The following is a 20,180-nucleotide window of genomic DNA, read 5'->3' on the forward strand; positions in this document are numbered from 1 at the left end:
ATTTTTTCTTGTTTATTTATTTTATTTAGTGTTTTGGGAGTTTCTTCCACGATGTGGGTCCCAAGGATCAAACGGAAGTCCTCGCTAGCCTGCTATCAACCTTTCAGATTTTAGGACTGAAGACTGGGGAGCAGGTGCGGAGAATCCCATCATGAGTGGTCAAGAGCCGGTGCTTACCCTCAGCGCTCCGTACACTAGGGGGGGGGGGGGGAGGGAAGGGAGGAGGGAGGCACCGGCTGGCCAGAGGAGGAAGTGGGGCAAAGGGCGCAGGAGATGTTCCAGGAATATGGAAACAGGCGGAGGCCACGAGAAGGGAGAGCAGGCGGCAGCGCTGAACCCCAGACTTACGCTGGGGGGCCTGTTGCAGCACTCAGTGTCCTTACCTGTAAAATGGGGTGATCTCAAAAGGGGAGAGAGACGGCAGCTCTAGAGACTTGTCCAAGTTAACCCCTGGCTGTCTGGTCCAGCGTTCGGGATCTTCAGCAGCCCCCCATCCCACCCACCCACCTCCCTGAGACCAATGGCAGCTGCGGGCGGAGGTGGGGCCGCGCCTGCCCAGCCTTGGCCTTCCAGTGGCTCTGGAAGCCGGCCCCGGCTGGCGTCCTCCCAAGGAGAACTGTGGGAAGGTCGGCCAAGCAGGGCAGAAAACAAGCAAGCCCGCAGGGTGGGCAGGGGGCGTGGGAGGGTGGCCGGGAGGGAGGGGCAGGGCAGAGGCACGCAGGGCCGCTGTGCAGTGAGAAGCGCCCAGGACTCTGCCAAGGGCGCATCCTGGGAGTGACCCGCCAAGGGCTGGACTCAGAAGCTCCCTGTCCAGGCCTCCTGCGGTAGCTTCAGTGAGAACCTGCGAGGGAGCAGCGAGGCCTGGGGGTCTGCAAGCCTGAGCAGGTCAGCCTGGCGGCAGGGTGGGGGCGCCCCAGCAGGAGGCTAGGGATAGGGGCGCCTCTGGACGGCTCGAGGGGGCTCCTGGCCCTGGGGAGGTATAAGAGATCGTGGGGTGCAACAGGGTTTCATGGGGGATCCTGAGGTACAAGAAGGGCTCGTGTCAAGGAAGGACGGGGACCTGATGTGTGCTTGACACTTGCCTGGGATCCTGGGATGTGGCTTGATACGGTTTTGGAGCGGTAGAATTGAGGTGTGAGGGCTCCTGATCTCCAAGACTGAGGCCTCCGCAGCCCCCTGGGTGTGAATTTCGACTCCCTGGGAGCCTGGAATGCGGAGAAGCCTGGAGGCTTGGATCTAGGACAAGCTGGATCAAGAAGGCTCCGGCACAGGCGGGCCCTGGGCGGGAGCTGGGCGCCGCGGGCCCTGGGGATGCGGAGCTTGGATACCTTTTTGGTTTACGCGCGCCAGAGACACGCCCCCTGGAGCCGTGGCCCCCGCCCTCAGCACCTGCGTGTTTTTATCGCACGCTGGGACGAGGCGCTGCCCCCCCCACTCCTCCCCCTGCCCCCCCCCCCCCGTACTTGGTTGCCGTGGAGACTGGTAGGTAGCCTGGACAGGCCGCTCTAGCTTGCGAGTCTCGTTGGCCACAGGCTCTCTGGCCCGCGCCTCCTCTCTATGGTCTAGGCCTCCGGAAGGGGGTCGGCCTGTGCAGAGCAGGGTGAGGGGCTGGGAGCGTTAGGCGGCAGGGAAGAGGGGCTCGGGGCGGAGCTAGGCGCTGGGTGGGTCGCCCTGACCCGGTCTTCCGGCGAGCCGTGACGGACAAGGCCTGGAGGCGGCGCGGGAGGCCCAGGGAGAATCTGGGTCCCGAATGTCAGTAGGCTAGGGGCTGTGGGCGGGCCCGCGCCTGTGGGCGGGGCCGCAGGCCTCACCTGGGGCGGGGCCTGGGTCAGAGTGGGCGCGTGCGTGCTTGGGCGGGGTCACGGGACTCTGCTGAGGGCGGGGCCTGGCTGAGGGCGGGGGCGCCTGTAGGCGGGACCGTGGGCCTCCCCTGCAGAAGGACTTGGGGAAGAGTGCGCGCGTGTGCGCAGGGGGCGGAGCCAGGCCTCGTCTGGAGGAGGAGCCTCGGTCAGGTTGCCGGGCTTTGATTTGAGGCTCGCCCTTGTGGGCGGAAATAGCGGCCTCCGCTGGGGGCGTTAGTTAGGTTACCTAGGCGGCCGCTGAAGGAACACGCGGGCTCTGAGGCAGGATAAGCTCAAGCATGTGAATTTTGGGACACAGGAGAGGGATGGGGCGACACGGGGGCGTGGCCTGGACCACTGACTGCAAAGGGTCCAGGTGTGTGCGGGGTACGAAGGAGACCCAGGTTTGGGGGCTGAGGCTTAAGGGTGGAGCTTGGCGGGGGCGGGTCCAGACACATGGTCAAGGCGTGGGGCGGGGTCTGTCGTGGAGGTAGAAATTCTGGGGTTGGGGCGGGCCGGAGGGCAATGATTGACAGTGATGTGGCCAATCCCAGACCTTGAGGCGGGGCGGGTTGCGTCAACGGGCTGGGTTTAGGCCGCCCTGGAGCCTGGGGCAGTGGGGGCGGGGCCGCGCTGGGGGCGGGGCCGCACTGGGGGCGGGGCCGCACCGGGGTCGCGCTGGGGGCGGGGCCGCACAGGGCCGCGCTGGGGGCGGGGCCAGGTTCCTAGCGAACGCGTTTGGGTTCAGGCAACAGCCTGAGACCCCGTGTGGCCAGGGTCTGCGATGCGGCCTGGGCGGGGCCGGGACTAGGCTGGGGCGGGGTCCGCGGCCTCAGCTGTCTGCTCCGCAGGATGCGGGCTCCCGGAGCGGGAACGGCCTCGGTGGCCTCGCTGGCGCTGCTCTGGCTGCTGGGGCTCCCGTGGACCTGGAGCGCGGCAGCGGCGTTCGGTGTGTACGTGGGCGGCGGCGGCTGGCGCTTCCTGCGTATCGTCTGCAAGACGGCGAGGCGGGACCTCTTGTAAGTAGGTGGGGTTGAAAGTCATGGATGCATGGCCCTCGGGCGAGCCGATGTCTTGCGGGGTGGAGTGAGGGTCCCCCTATGGCCTGGGGTTGCTTTATAGACTGGGGCGGGGCCTGGGGGTGGAGTGACAGATTGCCCGGCTCTGCCGGGTCCAGCAGGAGACAGAGCCGAATTGAGCAGAGTACATGATTAGGACTTGGCGGGCTGTTAGGGTGTTAGGTGGCCACTGCGTAATTGGTAGATGTTGAGAGAGCTGGGGGTTCCGGGGGCGCGGTGGAGACTGTGAGAGGCCTCTAGGGGTGACCCACTGTCCAGATTCTTGGAATGAACAGGTTTGGGGTAAAGGAACGTCTTGGGGAGTCCAAAGGACTCAGGGGTCTCTAAAGAGTGTTGGCCCCTGTGTGGAACTTGGGGCTGTTGTTCTAGGTCTGGGACTGTCACTGATGTACCAGGGGGTCTCTGGAGGTGAGGTTTCTGGGGAGTCACGGTGTGCAGGGAACCTGGAGGCTTCTGGGATGTCTCTCAGGGTTTTGTTGAGGGCAGCTGGGGTTTGTTCAGGGGTAACCTCAGTGTTGCTGCAATTCCAAGTCTCAGGTCAACCCTTGGGGAGCCGTCTGAATACCTTCATGGGCCTCCTTCAGGGGGGCAGACTGAGTATTTATTGTAAGTGTGAGAAAGCAGGTTTATGGTGGATGGTGTGGAATGGGGGCCCTCACAAGCTGACTGGCTCTGAGCCTTCTCTTCACACAGTGGTTCTTGCCTGGTCTCTGCCTCCTGGACTCTGTTTCTGTCTTTCTTCTCTCAAAGTAGTGAAGAACTGCAGTTGAAGCAAGTAGTGTGGGGTCAGAGAAGACACTGTGAAGGCGGCAGTGGGCACATGAGTGAGGGCACTCGGGGCTTTGGTTTTGGAGATGGGCTCTCCTGTAACCCAGGCTGGCCTTGAACTCCTGATCCTCTGCCTTTATCTCCCCAGTGCTGGGGTGACAGGCTTGTGCCACCACATCTGGTTGCTGCTGTGTATGCTGAGCAAGTGCTGCCCACTTAGCCCAGGCCACAGTCATTGTTTTACTTTTTGAGACGAGTTCTTATGGAATCCAGCTTCCCACATTTCTTCTTTCTTCTCCCTTTTCTCTTTCTCCCTCCACCCACCCTCTGTCTGTCATTCTTGCCCAGACTGCCCTGGGACTCAAGATGCTTCTGCCTTAGCCTTTGGAGTGGTAGGGTGACAGGCAGGTGGTTATCTCAGAACTGAGTGAGTGGTGCTCAGAAGCATGTCAGAAGACCCGAGTCTGGCTTGCTGCCTGTCCCTTCAATTCTGGCCATCGCTGCTGTCCTCTGCAGCTCCTGCTCCCACATACGCGCGTATATGCAAGCAGGTCCTCAAGCGCACACACAGACATAACGCCAGTATTTCATTTTTAATGATCAGAGTGTGGGTGTGCAGTGCACCCATGTCACACAGGCAGTCACGGGCAGGTGCAGGCAGTGTGACTCCAAACCTGGTTGGCCACCAAGAGTGGCCTGTGCTTTTAGAATGATCTGTTCTTTTTTGTTATTGTTTGTGGTTCTCTTTAAGATTTTATTTATTTTATGTGTATTGGTGTTTTATCTGTATGTGTGTCTGTGTGAGGGTATTGGATCCTCTAGAACTGGAGTTATAGGCAGTTGTGAGCTGCCATGTGGGTGCTGGGAGTTGAACCCGGGTCCTCTGGAAGAGCAGCCAGTGCTCCCAATCGCTGAGCCATCTCTCCAGCCCTCTTTGTCTTTGTTTTGATGTTTTTGAAACTGAGACTTACTGAGACCCAGGTTGGCCTTAAACTCCCCATCCCCTGGCCTCGGCCTTCCGGTGCTGGACATCGCAGCCCAGCTGTGCCCAGTTCACCTGCAGCCCAGGAGCACCTGCCAAACCCTGCCAGGGTCTCCCAAGGGGCCTGCTTTTCTGCTGGCTGAGTCCTGGGGCTCCGGATAAAAGAAGCTGAGGCCGGGAGAGGCCCCTGGGAAGGGCCAGGCTGGACAGAGGTGTCTTTGTGCTCAGTGTGGGGGTGGCTTGGGCAGCTGCCAACCTGGGTGCCGGGGGCATGTGGTAGGGACAAAACACCGGATCCCCGCCTGCCGGCGTGGGCCCTCTGGTGGGAGAGGCAAGCTGGAGGGAAGAGCCCTGACAGGCCCACAGTGCTGCTGGAACCTGGCCTGCAGCACTGTGGGCCTCGCAGACCCACCAGCTGTGGCCTGGTTCCCATCGGCAACATTCACAGAACAGCTTCCTGCCGCCCTAGCGCGCGCCCCCCCCCGCCCCCCCCCCCCCCCCCGCGTGTCCTCAGCTGACACACCCCACACCTTCATGGGTCCTAGGGCAGTTAGTGGAGCTCCAGGCTCAGCTGGTTGGTTATCGGTAGGTGAAGGCATGCACGCTGATGGTGCATTGGTTGGAGGTGGACACCCAGGTTCTGACTGTGGACGTGGGCTGGCCCACTTCTCTTATTTCTGATTTAGATCCTTAGGCAGCGTGCTTTCCATGAGGTGCACGCATTGAGCGCCAGCGGAGTGCGGCATCAGCATCTGCACTGTGGTAGGCCCATGGAGGGTCTTGAGGGAGCTTTGTGCAGTTCTGAGTCATCTGTCCTTCACTTGCTGTGTGACCTCATCGGTGATAACTTACCTCTCTGAGCCGTCCGCCTATCCATCGAATCCCAGTGTGTGTGTGAAGCCCTGTGGTGTAGGTATAGACAGAGCTTGGTATATACTAGGTGTTTAATAAACGCTGGGACTCGCTTTGTAAACGCTGGAGCCAGACATCTGCTGAGGCCACACCATTTTAATTTTTTGGTGTGGTATTTGGCCTTCTTAGTTACTCTGTTTATTAACAGAGCTGTGTTCTGTTGCAAGAATCTTAGAGAGTCTTATTAATAAAATCAAACCCGGGGCCTGGTATTGGGGTGAATGCTGGATGATCAGAGAGACAGAACAAGCCACAGCTAACCTCACCTGGCCAACTTCTCAGCTGGTCTTGTTTCCTCAGCCTGGAGGCCTCTGTGTCCTCATCTCCGAATGGTTCTCAGCTGAACTGTGCTGCTAGAAGCCTGAAAGCTTAACCAGCCAAATGCTTAACTAGCCAAATGCTTCTAGTTTCTGGTCCTCATGCCTTATATATCTTTCTGCTTTCTACAACCACTCCCTGGGATTAAAGGCTCGCTTTCTGGGATTAAAGGCGTGTGTCACCATGCCTGGCTGTTTACAATGTGGCCTTGAACTCACAGAGATCCAGAGGGATTTCTACCTCTGGAGTGCTAGGATTAAAGGTGTGAGTGCCACCATTTTCTAGCCTTTGTATCTAGTGGCTGTTCTGTCTCTGACCCCAGATAAGTTTATTAGGGTGCACAATATTTTGGGGAACACAATACCACCACATTTCCCCTTTTTTGTCTAAAATTTAAAAAGATTATAACTAATACTAGAAAAATTATATCCAATAAGTATATACAATATACACCGTCAAGATTACATTAACAATGTCTAGTCCATTAACATTTGACAGATTCAGACAAAAAATTCCATTATATATATAAAACAATGTCCAGTCCAGTAACATCTGATAAACTCAGACAAAAAAATTTCATTACTTATCTTATTTAAAACAAGTAGTACCTTTTTAAAAGTAGATTCCATAATCTCCCTTTTTATCGTATCATATCCATAGTGTTCACTGCTCTCTGTTCATTCTTGTCCTTGGCCATGGCTCCAGGGATCACCCCAGGAAACACATGTTGAGGAATCTGCCTCCATTGACACCCCAGGAGATATAGCCTTGAACCCCAGACTGTCAGACTTTAACCACAGGATGAACATGGAAAGCCAATTTTTAAAATTATTATTTAATTTTTTATTATTTTATTGTTTAAGTATGGGTATTTCTCTCTCTCTCTCTCTCTCTCTCTCTCTCTCTCTCTCACACACACACACACACACACACACACACACACACTAATGCACCATGTACATTTCTAGTGTCCACAGAGGCCAGAAGAGAGCATCAGATCTCTTGGAACTTGAATTACAGATGCTTGTGAGCCACCATGTAAGTGCTGGGTACCCCTGAGCTGTCCCCAGCCCCCAATTTCATTTTGAGGCAGGGTCTTGCTGTGTAGTTGAGGTGGTCTAGAACCTCTGCGTCTGCCCTTGGGTGCTGGGATGGCAGATGAGCACCATCTACCAAGCTTGGATCCTTTTTTTCCATCAGCCAATCAGTGCATACTCGCCTGATTTATGACACACTATGATTGACCGGGCCGTGGTGAGCCCAGCTCCCAGGGCAGCCACCGTGTTTGGCAGCTTGTCTGCGTGCAGAAACACCACAGCATCCCCAAAGATAAGGTGTCTGGGGCTGCTTTCCAGCACATGGTCACCATCCAGGAACCCACAGCTGTAACAGACAAAGCCCTCACGGGCCAACAGGAACGCTGGTGCTCAGTGCTGAGCAGGAGCCGAAAGGTGGGGACACACACACACGTGCACAAGTGACTCCAGTTTCTCTTCTGGGTAGGAGAGGTAGGTGAGTAGCTCAAGGGGCTTGCCCTCAAACCTGATGAGCTGAGTTCCATCCCCAGGACCCTCAAGGTGGAGGGAGAGAACCGGCTCCCACAGGTTGTCCTCTGACCCTCACGTGCACAGTGAGTGAATGAGTACATTAGTGTGGCTTAAAAAATGAAAGCTTAACGTTCTCTGCGCTTTGCGAGCACCCAGAAGTGATGATCCTGGGCTCACAGAGGTATGTTCATGTGTGTCCCGTCAGGTGGCCTCTGAATGACAAGGGTGGAGTATGTCCTGGTGAGTTAGATCAGAAAAACATTGGCTGTTTTACATTTATTGTGTGTGTGTACCCATGTGAGCGCACATGTGCATGTGTGGAAGTCGGAGGACAGTTTGCACACCTTTAATCTGGCCATTCGAGAGGAGGTTCGTGGACAGCCAGGGCTACACAGTGAAACACTGTCTGATTTTTTTTCTTAATTTAAAGCTTTTTAAACATTATATTAACTTTTTTGTTGTTTTTTTGAGCAGGGTTTCTCTGTGTCGTTTTGGTGCTGTCCTGGATCTCGCTCTGTAGACCAGAATGGCCTTGAACTCATAGAGATCCGCCTGCCTCTGCCTCCCGAGTGCTGGGATTAAAGGTGTGCACCACTGCCTGCCAAAATATTCTATTAACATTTTTGAAGCAAGATTTTTGAGGAGACCCTCTGTCCTGTAGCCCAGGCTAGCCTCACAATCACTATGTAGCCCAGTCTGGCTTTGAGTTCATGATCTCCTGCTTTAATGATAACCTGCTCCCTTAGTGGAGACCTTTATCAGTTCTCAGGGCCCCAGCCCCTCTCCTGCTGCACCTCTAAGGTCCCACTTCAAAGTCTTCAGCATAACCTCATGCCTGTCTTGAGCACTGATGACCCGTCCCAACCCTGGGCACATGTGTGTTGTTGTTTGTTTTTGTTCTTTTGGGGGGCCCACGACCCAGCTCCCAAATAAATCACCCATAGAGGCTTATTCTTAATTATAAATGTCCAGCCTTAACTTGACTTGTTTCTTGCCACCTTTACTTAAATTATTCCATCTATCTTTTGCCTCTGGGCTTTTGCCTTTCTCCGTTCCTGTATACCTTTCATTATTTCCTACTCTGTGGTTGGCTGTGTAGCTGGGTGGCTGGCCCCTGATGTCCTCTTCCTTCTCTTGCTCCTTCTTCTCCCTCCTCCCGGATTTCTTCTCTTCATTCTCTCTGCCTGCCAGCCCCGCCTATTCTTTCTCCTGCCTTGCTGTTGGCTGTTCAGTTCTTTATTAAACCATCAGGTGCTTTAGACAGACACAGTAACACAGCTTCACAGAGTTAAACAAAGGCAACATAAAAGAGTGCAACACACCTTAAAATAATATTCCCCGACACATGTGGCTGTGCTTGAACAGCAGCTGTTCCCAAGGGCTGCAGGACCCCTGGCTGACCCCCAGTCCAGGCCCTGGGTACTCCCATCCCTCTGGGATCGTTTGTGGCAGATGCTGAACCAGGAGAGCTGGGCCTTGGACCTGAGGTCCTCTCCTCAGATTTCTCCTGGCTCCTTGTCGCTTCCCTACCCTCACCTCCTCTTTGTTATTTTAATTTTTACTTATTTTTTAGTTTATAGGCATTTTTTACTTGCACAGATGTTTTGCCTGCGTGTGTGTCCCGTGTGCATGCCTGGTGCCTGCAGAGGCAGAAGAGGCTTTGTGGGGGCAGGGGCTGGAGCTCCAGACGGCTGGGAGCCGTGTGGGCGCTGGAGTCAGACGCAGGGTCCAGGGCAGCCAGCACTCTAACCACTGAGAAAACCCAGCCCCATCTTCTTTTAAAGTTTTGAGACAGAATCCCTCTCTATAGCACTGGTGGACTTCACACTCCCATTCCCCTGCCTCAGACCCCTGGATGCTAGGATGACAAATGACTAGGCTGCCACCATGCCTGGCTCCTTCCCTCCCGTCTCTCCAGGGAGACAGACAAGGATAGGATGAGAAGTGAGTATGCAGTCCAGGGCTCTGGGAGGTCCTGGGTGCCAGGGCAGAGATGCCAAGGCAGGGGCAGTGCCTCTGGGGTCCTGGAGTGTTTGAGCATAGCACAGTTGAACCAAGACCTGAGGGAGAGCATGCCTGGTGCAGCCTGCGCAGAGGACCTGGGGAAGAAGGGTGCTGCGTGTGTGTGTTCAGGGAGCCCTGTTGTCTGCAGTGACCGTGACGGGAGACGGGAGACGGTTGGGAAGGGGATGGCACAGGGCATTTTCCTTTGTCCCCTCGAGTCTCACCCAGGCACCTTAGAGAGAGAAATGAAGGACTGAGGGCTGGGCCTTGGTGGGTGGAGGACTGACCTAGCATGTCCTGGCTTCCATCTCTAGCCACATAAACTGGGCATGATGGCACATTCCTTAGGGCCTCTGCACCAGCTGGGCAGAGGCCACCGTCCCCTCATCCAGCCCACTGTTAAGAGCCCTCATTTTTACCAGTCACACCCCCCCCCATCACATTCAGTTCTTCCCAGTGCTCATCGCTGTGGGGATCACCTCACAGAGGTCTGTGACCCTGGAGAGATGTGGTGACTGCTCTGTCCTCAGAACAGCATGCTTCAGCTGGCAGCCGAAGAGGGTGGTGGGCAGGTGAGGGGGGTCTGAAGGGTGAGAGGAGGGTGGATGGATGGGCAAAGGGGCGAATGAGTGGAAGAAGTGGTTCTGTAGCCTGAGGCAGGGTTGCCATGAATTCAAGGCTAGCCTGGGCTAGGAAGGAGATACCAAGTGGGAGTCTAAGGCACTGCAGGTTTGGTGTCTCCTCTTGACTGGCCTGTGGTCACCATCTCTGTGTCCTGTGGTGATGGGGTAGGGAACTCAAGGGACATCCCCAGAGGAACGAGCATGGGAGACCTTCCTGATAGCCAGGCCTGTCAACCAAGGTACTCCAGAGGGCTGCAAGCTCCAGGCTAGGGGCAGTTAGCCAGACTCTGACTCCAAAGTAAAAAGAGGGCTGGGGGCGTGGCTCAGGGGTGGAGCTCCTGCCTAGGGTTCCCCAGTGAGGGGCTGGGGGCGTGGTCAGGGTGGAGCCCTGTCTAGAATCCCCCAGTGAGGGGCTGGGGGCGTGGTCAGGGTGGAGCCCCGCCTAGGATCCCCAGTGAGGGGCTAGGGCATGGTGGCAGATTGCTTACTGAACAAGCCTGTTGGCCTGGGTCCAACTGCAGCATTACAGAGAACAAACAAGGAATCTGACACCTGATGCTCTGGTCACTAGGCCTTGGGGAAGACTGCATGGTGACTGACACTCATGTGGTAGACACACTGGCTTTGAGGATTCATAGTTTCCTGGGAGGTTGGTATCATGGTTCTCAGGGTAGGCTGATATCCCTACCCTGAGATATCAGCCATTAAAGGACTAAGCGTACTGGACCCCCAGCTGTCCTGGGGCCCTGATGGGGGAACCGAGGCCCGAGGCGGCTCTGGGAGTGACCTGGTCCCTTCTCTGCAGCGGCCTCTCAGTTCTGATTCGTGTGCGGCTGGAGCTGCGGCGACACAGGCGCGCAGGAGACACGATCCCGCGCATCTTCCAGGCAGTGGCCCAGCGACAGCCCGAGCGCCTCGCGCTGGTGGACGCGAGCAGCGGTGTGTGCTGGACCTTCGCACAGCTGGACACCTACTCCAATGCGGTGGCCAACCTGTTCTGCCAGCTGGGCTTCGCACCAGGCGATGTGGTGGCCGTGTTCCTGGAGGGCCGGCCTGAGTTCGTGGGGTTATGGCTGGGCCTGGCCAAGGCTGGTGTGGTGGCGGCGCTGCTCAATGTCAACCTGAGGAGGGAGCCCCTGGCTTTCTGCCTGGGCACATCAGCTGCCAAGGCCCTCATTTATGGTGGGGAGATGGCGGCAGGTGAGGCCTGGTGCATACCAGGGGTGTGGGGACCTAGGGACCGTAGGGGCTAGGGAGATGCTGGCCAGGGCCCCTTGGTAACGGTGACCCTGAGCCTCTGTCGCCACAGCGGTGGCGGAGGTGAGCGAGCAGCTGGGGAAGAGCCTCCTCAAGTTCTGCTTGGGAGACCTGGGACCCGAGAGCGTCCTGCCCGACACGCAGCTCCTGGACCCCATTCTCGCCGAGGCGCCCACCACACCCCTGACACCAGCCCCAGGCAAGGGCATGGATGGTAAGTGAGGGGCCTCTGCCGTCGACCCGCTCGGTCCTCAGCTCTCTCCCAGTGCCCAACACCCGCCTCTCCTGCAGATCGGCTGTTTTACATCTATACCTCGGGAACCACAGGGCTTCCTAAGGCGGCCATTGTGGTGCAGAGCAGGTGAGCGGCGTCCTAGGCCCTCTGTCCCCTGACGGAGCCCCACCCTCTCCTGCTCAGCTCCTGCGGCTCCCCGTCCCTCCCCCACGCCCAGGCCCTGCACCCTCGAGGGTTGGTTGGTTGTTTTTGGAGACAGGGTTTCTCTGTGTCGCCCTGGCTGTCCTCAAACTCGCTCTGTAGACTAGGCTGGCCTCGAACTCCCAGAGATGCACCTGCCTCTGCCTCCTGAGTGCTGGGATTAATGGTGTGCGTCACCACTGGGCGGCGCGCTTGAGGGTTTTCCATCCTAAATCCCGTGACCATTCTGCTTTGGCCCTCACCGGGTCATGTCATGACTCCGTCTTCTCTGGCCCCCACCTCTGCCTCTGCCCACCGTGGTCCTTTATGTCTCGGTGCCGTTCCGTGTGCTGTACCCTCAGGCGGCCTCCCCAAGGGGCTCTGGGCTCTGTCTCCAGACCGGATGGCCCCTCCCCAGAGAGGTCCCCCCAGACTCCGCCAGTGACTCGCCTCTCCTCCAGGTACTACCGCATCGCAGCCTTCGGCCACCACTCCTACAGCATGCGGCCGGCTGACGTGCTCTACGACTGCCTGCCCCTCTACCACTCCGCAGGTACGCGGGCGGGCGGGCGGGCGCCCAGGGGCGCGGGTGGGGCCCTCAGGGACCCTCACAGCCGCCCTTCCTCTAGGGAACATCATGGGCGTGGGACAGTGCGTCATCTACGGGCTGACTGTGGTGCTGCGAAAGAAGTTCTCGGCCAGCCGCTTCTGGGATGACTGTGTCAAGTACAACTGCACGGTAGGTCCCTCCTCCTCCCAGGCCCCGCCCACCACCCCAGTGCCACAGCAGTCCTCTGGGCTCCGGCGGGTCAGGACACACGCCTCCCTCACAGGTCACCTTCCCTCACAGGTCACGCCTCGTGACTAGACCCCGTCTGGGCTCAGAACCTGGTTCTGGCCCTGCCCCTCCTGCTCTGGCTCCACCTTATGGTGCTCATCTGACCACTCAGACCCCGCCTTAAACTTCCAGGGCAGATCCCGCCCCTCCGCTCAACAGGCCCGCCTTACTAGGTCTCCGCTTGCTTAGCCAATTCCACTCAGTTGGCTCGCCCTGCCTCTCACTTAGGCCTCACCACTCAGCCAACCAAGTGCATCCTTCCGGCCAGGTCTTGCCACTCCTCTGGCCCTGATACACCAGTCCTGTCCTTTGTGCTCAGTCCCCACCCCCCTCGCAAGGCCATGTTCCACCTGCACAGGGGCGGCTTCTCCCACCCTGATGGTGGAGTCTCTGTCCAGGAGAGGAAGGGGAACCATCCCTGGAGCTTTTAAAGGCTTTCTGTGTAAATTCTTCGTAGTCTCCTACCAGGTCACCAAAGACATGGCGCCTATTTTACAGTCGGGGAAACCAAGGCTGTGATGCAGCTGGTATGGAGCCAGGTTATCTGATTTTCTCCAGGTGCTGCCTGCACAGTGCTGGGTCCCTCCTGGTGGGGCAGGAGGCCCTGGGTAGGATCAGCTCTCTGGGCAGGGGGAATCCTAGGTGAGGGAGTTGAGCTCAGGCAGGCCACTAAAGTGAGCGCTGGGAGCACACACTATACATAGCTCCTTCACACCACCCCCTGAGCCCCTTCACACCACACCCTGAGCCCCTTCAAACCACATACAGCTCCTTCACACCATGCCAGCCCTTCACACCACACCCTGAGCCCCTTCAAACCACATACAGCTCCTTCACACCATCCCAGCCCTTCACACTACACCCTGAGCCCCTTCACACCACACCCTGAGCCCCTTCAAACCACATACAGCTCCTTCACACCATCCCAGCCCTTCACACTACACCCTGAGCCCCTTCACACCACCCCCAGCCCCTTCACACCACATCCCGAGCCCCTTCACACCACACCCCGAGCCCCTTCACACCACACCCCACGCTCTTTCACACCACTCCCCCAGACCCTTCACACCACACCCTGAGCCCCTTCACACCACACTCTGAGCCCCTTCACAACACACCCTCCAGACCCTTCACACCATACCCTGAGCCCCTTTACACCAGGCCCTGGGCTCTTTCCCTGATCTTGAGACAGGGAACCGGCAGAATTAAGCCCCTGCTCTTCTCCAGCTGAGGTAGATGCAAGGCTGCTGGCTGAGAAGAGGAAAGAGCTAGGTGTGTCCAGGTTCTGGGGACACTAGCAGTTGACAGGCAGGGCCCAGTGCATCGCAGGACTTGTCCGGGTCACACAGCCCTGCACAGCACACTGGAGGCCCCTGTACTCTGCAGGCATTGTAGGGTTTTACATCCATCTTGGGGAAAACTACTAATGCGACACTTGAAACACTAGAGTCACTTGAGAAAAAGCCAGAGGATTCTGGAGCTGGGTGGTAGGTCAGCACACAGCCCGGCCCCCATGTCCGAGGCCCTGGATTCCATCTCCAGCAGCCAGCCCCCAGTACCCTGCTGCTGCTGGCGGCTCCATGTTAGAACTCGGGTGGAGGCTCCCAGAAAGGACTCAACAGTTAAGTGGCAAGCCACATGCTCTACAACCCTCCCTCGGTCCAGTTCCAGAACATTCCATTCCTATCAGCAGACCCCACCTCTCGCCTCCCAGGACCTGGTGGGCTTCATGCTGCTGGTTCACACACTACAGGGTCCCTTAGCTGCTGCTTAGGAAGGCATGCTGGCTCCTTTTTGTTTTTCATCCTCTCTACTCTGGAACCCAGGGTGTGGGCGCTGAGGCACCCCAGCCTGGGATGGTTGCTTCGCTGCTCTTCCTTCTGTTCATGTGGGGCTGGTGGGATGTCAGCATCTACCCTCGCTCACCTTTCTTGTTGGTTGTTGGAGACAGGGTCTCTCTGTACCTATCCCCTGCTGTCCTAGCACTCGCTCTGCAGACCAGCTAGCCTCTGCCCCTCTGCCCGTGCCACAGCATGTTGGACCTGTATTGTCAGGCTGCCTGTGGTGGGCACCCAGGGTCACACCTTTGTCTGGACTCTCACCTGGTTTTTGGGGACTACTTACTCTCTGCAGATCCTTCAAAGCCATTTCTGTCCATTTGTGTGTCAATGAAAAACCCTGTGGGACCGAGGGGTGAGGGACAGGGGTGAGGGACAGCGGGTGAGGGACAGGGGTGAGGGACAGGGGGGTGAGGGACGGGGGTGAGGGACAGGGGTGAGGGACAGGGGTGAGGGACAGGGGGGTGAGGGACAGGGGCGAGGGACAGCGGGTGAGGGACAGGGGTGAGGGACAGAGGGGTGTAGGACAGCGGGTGAGGGACAGAGGGGTGTAGGACAGCGGGTGAGGGACAGAGGGGTGAGGGACAGCGGGTGAGGGACAGCGGGTGAGGGACAGCGGGTGAGGGACAGAGGGGTGTAGGACAGCGGGTGAGGAACAGGGGTGAGGGACAGGGGGGTGAGGGACAGGGGTGAGGGACAGAGGGGTGTAGGACAGCAGGTGAGGAACAGGGGGTGAGGGACAGCGGGTGAGGGACAGGGGTGAGGGACAGAGGGGTGTAGGACAGCGGGTGAGGAGTAATGTGGTGACTCAGGGCAGAAGGGAGAGCTCTGAAGCTTAACCGCAGGAAACCCCGCCCCGGCTGCCGGCCAAACCCCGACAGGTGGGGTTTGCTTAGCTTCTGAGCCAGGGTCGTGCTTGGCGGTCAGGATGGCCTGACCCATGGTCCTCCTGCCTCGGTCTCCTGAGTGCGGGTGACAGGCGTGCGGCACTGCGCTGAGCAGATGGGGTTTGCAGGGCAGCCCTGGGGATAGGCGGGATTTTAGTGAGTTGAAGACCCCCAAACCCAGACCTGGAGTCTAAGCCTTCTCAAGGACAGGACAGTTCACAAAATGGAAATGCTGCAGTCGACGCTTCAGGCAGTGTGACCCAGGACTCCCTCTCCCTGTCTACTCCACGCTCCCTCCTCTCTCAGTCGGTCTGTCTGTCTGTCTCTCTCACACATTTTCCCTCTCTCTTTCCCTCCTTCTTGGGGACAGACTCATGTACTTGCTCTGTGTCCCTGACATAGAGACTGGGGGGAGGGGGGCACCGAGGGTGGAAGGGAAAATTTGCAGGGTGCCTTGCAGAAGATGGGAAAGAGGCTCTATGGCTACCATGGTTGCTAAATCTGAGTGGGTGACTGCCCCATGCCAACCGTGTCCAGGTGCCTGGGCAGGCTTCAAGTCGAATTCAGCGGCTTACCTGCTCTGTGACTTTCTTGTTATTGTCGGCCTCAGTTTGTCCATCTGTAAAATGGCACATGCAGCCATACAAAAGGCCACCCAAGCGGGGAATTACAGGATTAAACAAACGAACAAACCCTGGGCTGCTGGTGCAACCCTTCAATCCCTGCAAAACAAAACAGAAACAGGCAGATCTCTGTGAGTTCAAGGCTAACCTGGTCTACATAGTAAGACCTTATGTAAAGGAAAGAAAAAAACAAAACGGGGAGGGATTAAAAGAACTTGAGGGTACCCAGGAGTTGGAGGTGACACCCTCAGTCTGGGAGGCAGTGGGCTTTGCGTGCGGCCCCGCCCCCAGCGCAGGGCGCCCAAGGACCACGAGACTGCCTGGGGAAAGAGAGGCTCTAGCAGCAACGCGGTGCGGCCGTCCACCCCGTCCACCCCGTCCCCACCGTCCCCACCGTCCCCACCCCCGACCCCTTCCGCGGGCCCCGCCCACCTCCGAGCCCTGCTTCTGATCGGGCGCTTCCCGGTGCCCCCCCCCCCCCCCCCCCGCAGGTAGTGCAGTACATCGGGGAGATCTGCCGCTACCTGCTGAGGCAGCCGGTTCGCGACGTGGAGCGGCGGCACCGAGTGCGCCTGGCCGTGGGTAACGGGCTGCGGCCCGCCATCTGGGAGGAGTTCACGCAGCGCTTCGGCGTGCGGCAGATCGGCGAGTTCTACGGCGCCACCGAGTGCAACTGCAGCATCGCCAACATGGACGGCAAGGTTCGCCGCCGCCGTGGGGCGCGGGCCGGCGCCGCGGGGCTCCGTGGGCCCGGGGCGGCCCGGGCGTGGGCTGCAGTGCCGCCGCCGCCGCTCACCGCCGTCTCCACCCCAGGTCGGCTCCTGCGGCTTCAACAGCCGCATCCTCACGCACGTGTACCCCATCCGCCTGGTCAAGGTGAATGAGGACACGATGGAGCCGCTCAGAGACGCCCAGGGCCTATGCATCCCGTGCCAGCCTGGTGAGCGTGGCCCCCGCCCCGTGCCTCGGGGAGCCGGGGTCCCCACGGCTCCCACCCCACTCAGCCCGAGTCGCCCCTTCCAGGGGAGCCCGGACTTCTCGTGGGTCAGATCAACCAGCAGGACCCTCTGCGACGCTTCGATGGCTACGTTAGCGACAGCGCCACCAGCAAGAAGATCGCCCACAGCGTGTTCCGCAAGGGCGACAGTGCCTACCTCTCAGGTGCGGAGCCGCGTGGCCGGGCTGGCTGGCTGGCGGTGACGCCCGGTCCCACCTTCCCCTCTCCCCTTTAGGTGATGTGCTGGTGATGGACGAGCTGGGCTACATGTATTTCCGCGACCGCAGCGGGGACACCTTCCGCTGGCGCGGGGAGAATGTGTCCACCACGGAGGTGGAAGCCGTGCTGAGCCGCCTACTGGGCCAGACGGACGTGGCCGTGTACGGGGTGGCCGTGCCAGGCAAGCTGGGGACACGGGGTGGTTGTGGGGTGCAGGAGCCCACCCAGAAGGGACCTGCAGGGTCGTACACAACCTGGAGAAGCAGTTGCTGACTTGGTGGGACACTGGATTGGGAGTCCATTCACGTTTCTAAGGTTGAGCCTCAGTTTGGGGCACTCTTAGGATCAGAAGGAGAGAACGGGCCCCTTTATAAACTGGATACTGCCAGGACCAATGTTATCCCGGTTGGGAGGTCACAGAGTAGAGACCAGGACTTTGTGTGGGTGGGCGGTGTTCTCAGCTGAGCCTCCTTCTGCAGGAGTGGAGGGCAGAGCCGGCATGGCGGCCATTGCGGATCCCCACAGCCAGTTGGACCCTAACTCCATGTACCAGGAATTGCAGAAGGTTCTGGCCTCCTATGCCCGGCCCATCTTCCTGCGTCTTCTGCCCCAGATGGACACCACAGGTACAGCCTGTCTGGGGAGCCATTTACTTTGTCCTAATTTAGATTCCTAGTCCCCAGTGTGAATGGAGGTCCACAGCCACATGCCCTGGGGCGTTTCTTGTTTTCTTGATGGATTTACCCGCTGTCTGGTCATTCCCACTCCATTACGGGCCCTCAGTTGGGATCCTTGTTTCAACTTCCGCATTGTGAGAACTAGGAAGCCGGAGGGGATGTGGGGCTCCGGAATTGTCTCGTCTTTTGCCCTTCTGTGCCAGCTGGACAGCACTAATTCTTCTTCTACACTTTGTCTGTGGTGCTGAGGACTAACCCAGGACCCCACGCATGCTCCACCACTGACCACATGCCCAGTTCTTAAGTCATTTTTGAGACAGCCCAGGCTGTTCTTAAACTTGCTGTTCTCACCGGGTGGTGGCACACGCCTTTGATCCCAACACTGGGGAGGCAGAGACAGGCGGATCTCTGTGAGTTCGAGGCCAGCCTGGTCTACAGAGCGAGTTCCAGGACAGGAACCAGAACTACACAGAGAAACCCTGTCTCGAAAAACAAACAAACCAACAAACACACAAACTTCTGTTCTCTGACCTCAGCCTCTCAGGTTCTAGGATGGCAGATGTGTGCTATCACCACAAGCATTGTGTGGTGCTGGGATAGAGCTCAGGGCTTCTCCATGCTAGGCGAGCGCCCTCCGGCTGAGCTGTCAGACTGGGAGAACTGAGTCCCAGCCCTGAGGTGCGCCATTTCTTAATAGACAAGAGAATCTGTTTTCAGATGGGAGGTTGCTCCTTCACATACTCCCAATACTCAGGAGGCTGAGGCTGGATAATCACCCTGAGTTTGAGGCCAGCATGGACTTCAGTGAGACCCTGTTCCAAAAAACAACAACAAACACCCATGATACTGCTTTTGGACTTTGGGGGACTTCAGATATCACGAATCAGCTCTGACACAAGAGTGTGAAGTATGGGTCTCCAGCGGTCTGGACCAGACTTCATTAGCAAGCACAGCTGGGGCCACAGCAGGCCTGCCTCTTGCCTGAGCTAACACACTCCTCCTGTCTCGAGAAGTGAAGGGTGTGAAGCCGTGGAGGTGTCCAGTGGGCAGAGGTCAGGGAGAGTGTCTGCCGCTGAAGGGAGCCCTGTGCAGAGAGCTGCTTCTGGGTACCCACCTCTCCTCTCCTCCCGCCCCCCAGGCACCTTCAAGATCCAGAAGACCCGGCTGCAACGCGAAGGCTTCGACCCACGCCAGACCTCAGACCAGCTCTTCTTCCTGGACATGAAACAGGGCCGCTACCTGCCCCTGGACGAGGCAGTCCACGCCCGCATCTGTGCCGGGGACTTCTCGCTCTGATGAACCTGGCGCATGATATGGGCCTGGACTCCTGAGCCCTGGGCACCTGACACCCCTGCTCAGGTGCCTCTCCTGCCTGGCCGCCTGGCCAGCAGCACTGGTGGGCGTGAGAAACTGGAGCCTGAGGGCCAGGTGTCTCCCTCCTACATCTCACTGCATCCATCCAGCTCTGCCTCTCTCTTTTTCTCCATCTCTTTTCTCCCGACCCTCCAGGAGCCCCACAAACACAGCTTGGCTACTGGGTCCTGCGCTGGGACCGGTGTCCAGGGGTCCAGGCTGTGGCGCCCACCTCCATCACCATTGTGCCTTAGTGACCTGTGCTCGGCTGCCCGGCTGCCCTCCCTGCTGAGGGTCTTACCCACTCTGATGTTAGCTGGGTGACATCAGCAGTCCCCACTGACCCCCAGTCAACTGGAAGGTTTATATTTTTGTTTTGAGACAGTGTCTCACTGTAGAGGCCAGGCTGGCCTCAAACCCGCCATCCTACTGCCTCCGCCTGTTAGGGAGTGCACTGCCCTGCAGTCCCAGACAAATGACATTCATGCACTATTGCCCTTGGGCCCCCACTTTCCCCTCAGACCCTGGAAGCTTCCGGAACTGACCGACCACTTGGACGTGGCTAATGGTGGCCCCGCCCACATGTGTCTGTTGAGGGGTCACCAGGCACCCCGTCTCGGGGCCCTGACCCTAGCAAAGCTTGGGTGTCTCATTGCTCAGCTGGAGGGACCCAAGAAGGCTGCTGTGGTGTTCCCTTTGGGGGCCCTGGTGACAGCCCCGGAAGCACCTCCCTAGACCCGACCCTGTGGCTTGTGACGCTTGAGGTCTGCCCTGCTGGCTCCCGTGCTCCCCACTGGGTCATTGGTGACTCAGCTCAGTCACCGAGTCCGGCGTCTGCCCTCTTCATCTTCAGGGGCCCAGCCCCAGGAAGGGTGTGAAGAGCACAGCATCCATCCACAGGCTGCCGCAGTCCTCCACACACAAATGTACTTCCTGTTGGTGTTAAGAAATAAACGTGCTGAGCCTTGACACTTGCCGGAGCAGTGCCTCTGGTCTGTCTTG

General features: G+C 58.3%; 1 protein-coding gene across 2 annotated transcripts; it reads left to right on the forward strand.

Moving 5' to 3' along the window:
* Positions 1 to 769: 769 nt before the first annotated feature.
* Slc27a1 (solute carrier family 27 member 1) lies at positions 770 to 20,147 on the forward strand. Of its 2 annotated transcripts, none has more exons than XM_052752551.1 (13): positions 770 to 885; positions 2,693 to 2,860; positions 10,880 to 11,274; positions 11,384 to 11,545; positions 11,623 to 11,692; positions 12,208 to 12,299; positions 12,376 to 12,485; positions 16,424 to 16,633; positions 16,746 to 16,872; positions 16,956 to 17,093; positions 17,165 to 17,329; positions 17,628 to 17,774; positions 18,964 to 20,147. In XM_052752551.1, exons 2-13 carry the CDS (start codon positions 2,694 to 2,696, stop codon positions 19,119 to 19,121), a joined length of 1,941 nt encoding a protein of 646 aa, XP_052608511.1. In that variant the 5' UTR covers positions 770 to 885; position 2,693; the 3' UTR covers positions 19,122 to 20,147. The 2 variants fall into 2 exon arrangements, with proteins under 2 accessions (XP_052608511.1, XP_052608510.1); XM_052752550.1 differs by lacking the exon at positions 770 to 885 and adding an exon at positions 1,993 to 2,217.
* The last annotated feature ends 33 nt before the right edge of the window (positions 20,148 to 20,180 follow it).

Source organism: Peromyscus californicus, unplaced genomic scaffold (assembly GCF_007827085.1).
Source record: "Peromyscus californicus insignis strain IS unplaced genomic scaffold, ASM782708v3 Scaffold_23__1_contigs__length_62951481, whole genome shotgun sequence".
Lineage (NCBI taxonomy): Eukaryota > Metazoa > Chordata > Mammalia > Rodentia > Cricetidae > Peromyscus > Peromyscus californicus.

Bases quoted from the DNA above. Each gene is read 5' to 3' on its own strand.
- Slc27a1 (XM_052752550.1), top strand. From the start codon at position 2,168: ATGGGGCGACACGGGGGCGTGGCCTGGACCACTGACTGCAAAGGGTCC. The intron at 2,861-10,879 runs GTAAGTAGGTGG...CCTTCTCTGCAG, and splicing joins ACGGCGAGGCGGGACCTCTT to CGGCCTCTCAGTTCTGATTC. The intron at 17,094-17,164 runs GTGCGGAGCCGC...TCTCCCCTTTAG, and splicing joins CGACAGTGCCTACCTCTCAG to GTGATGTGCTGGTGATGGAC.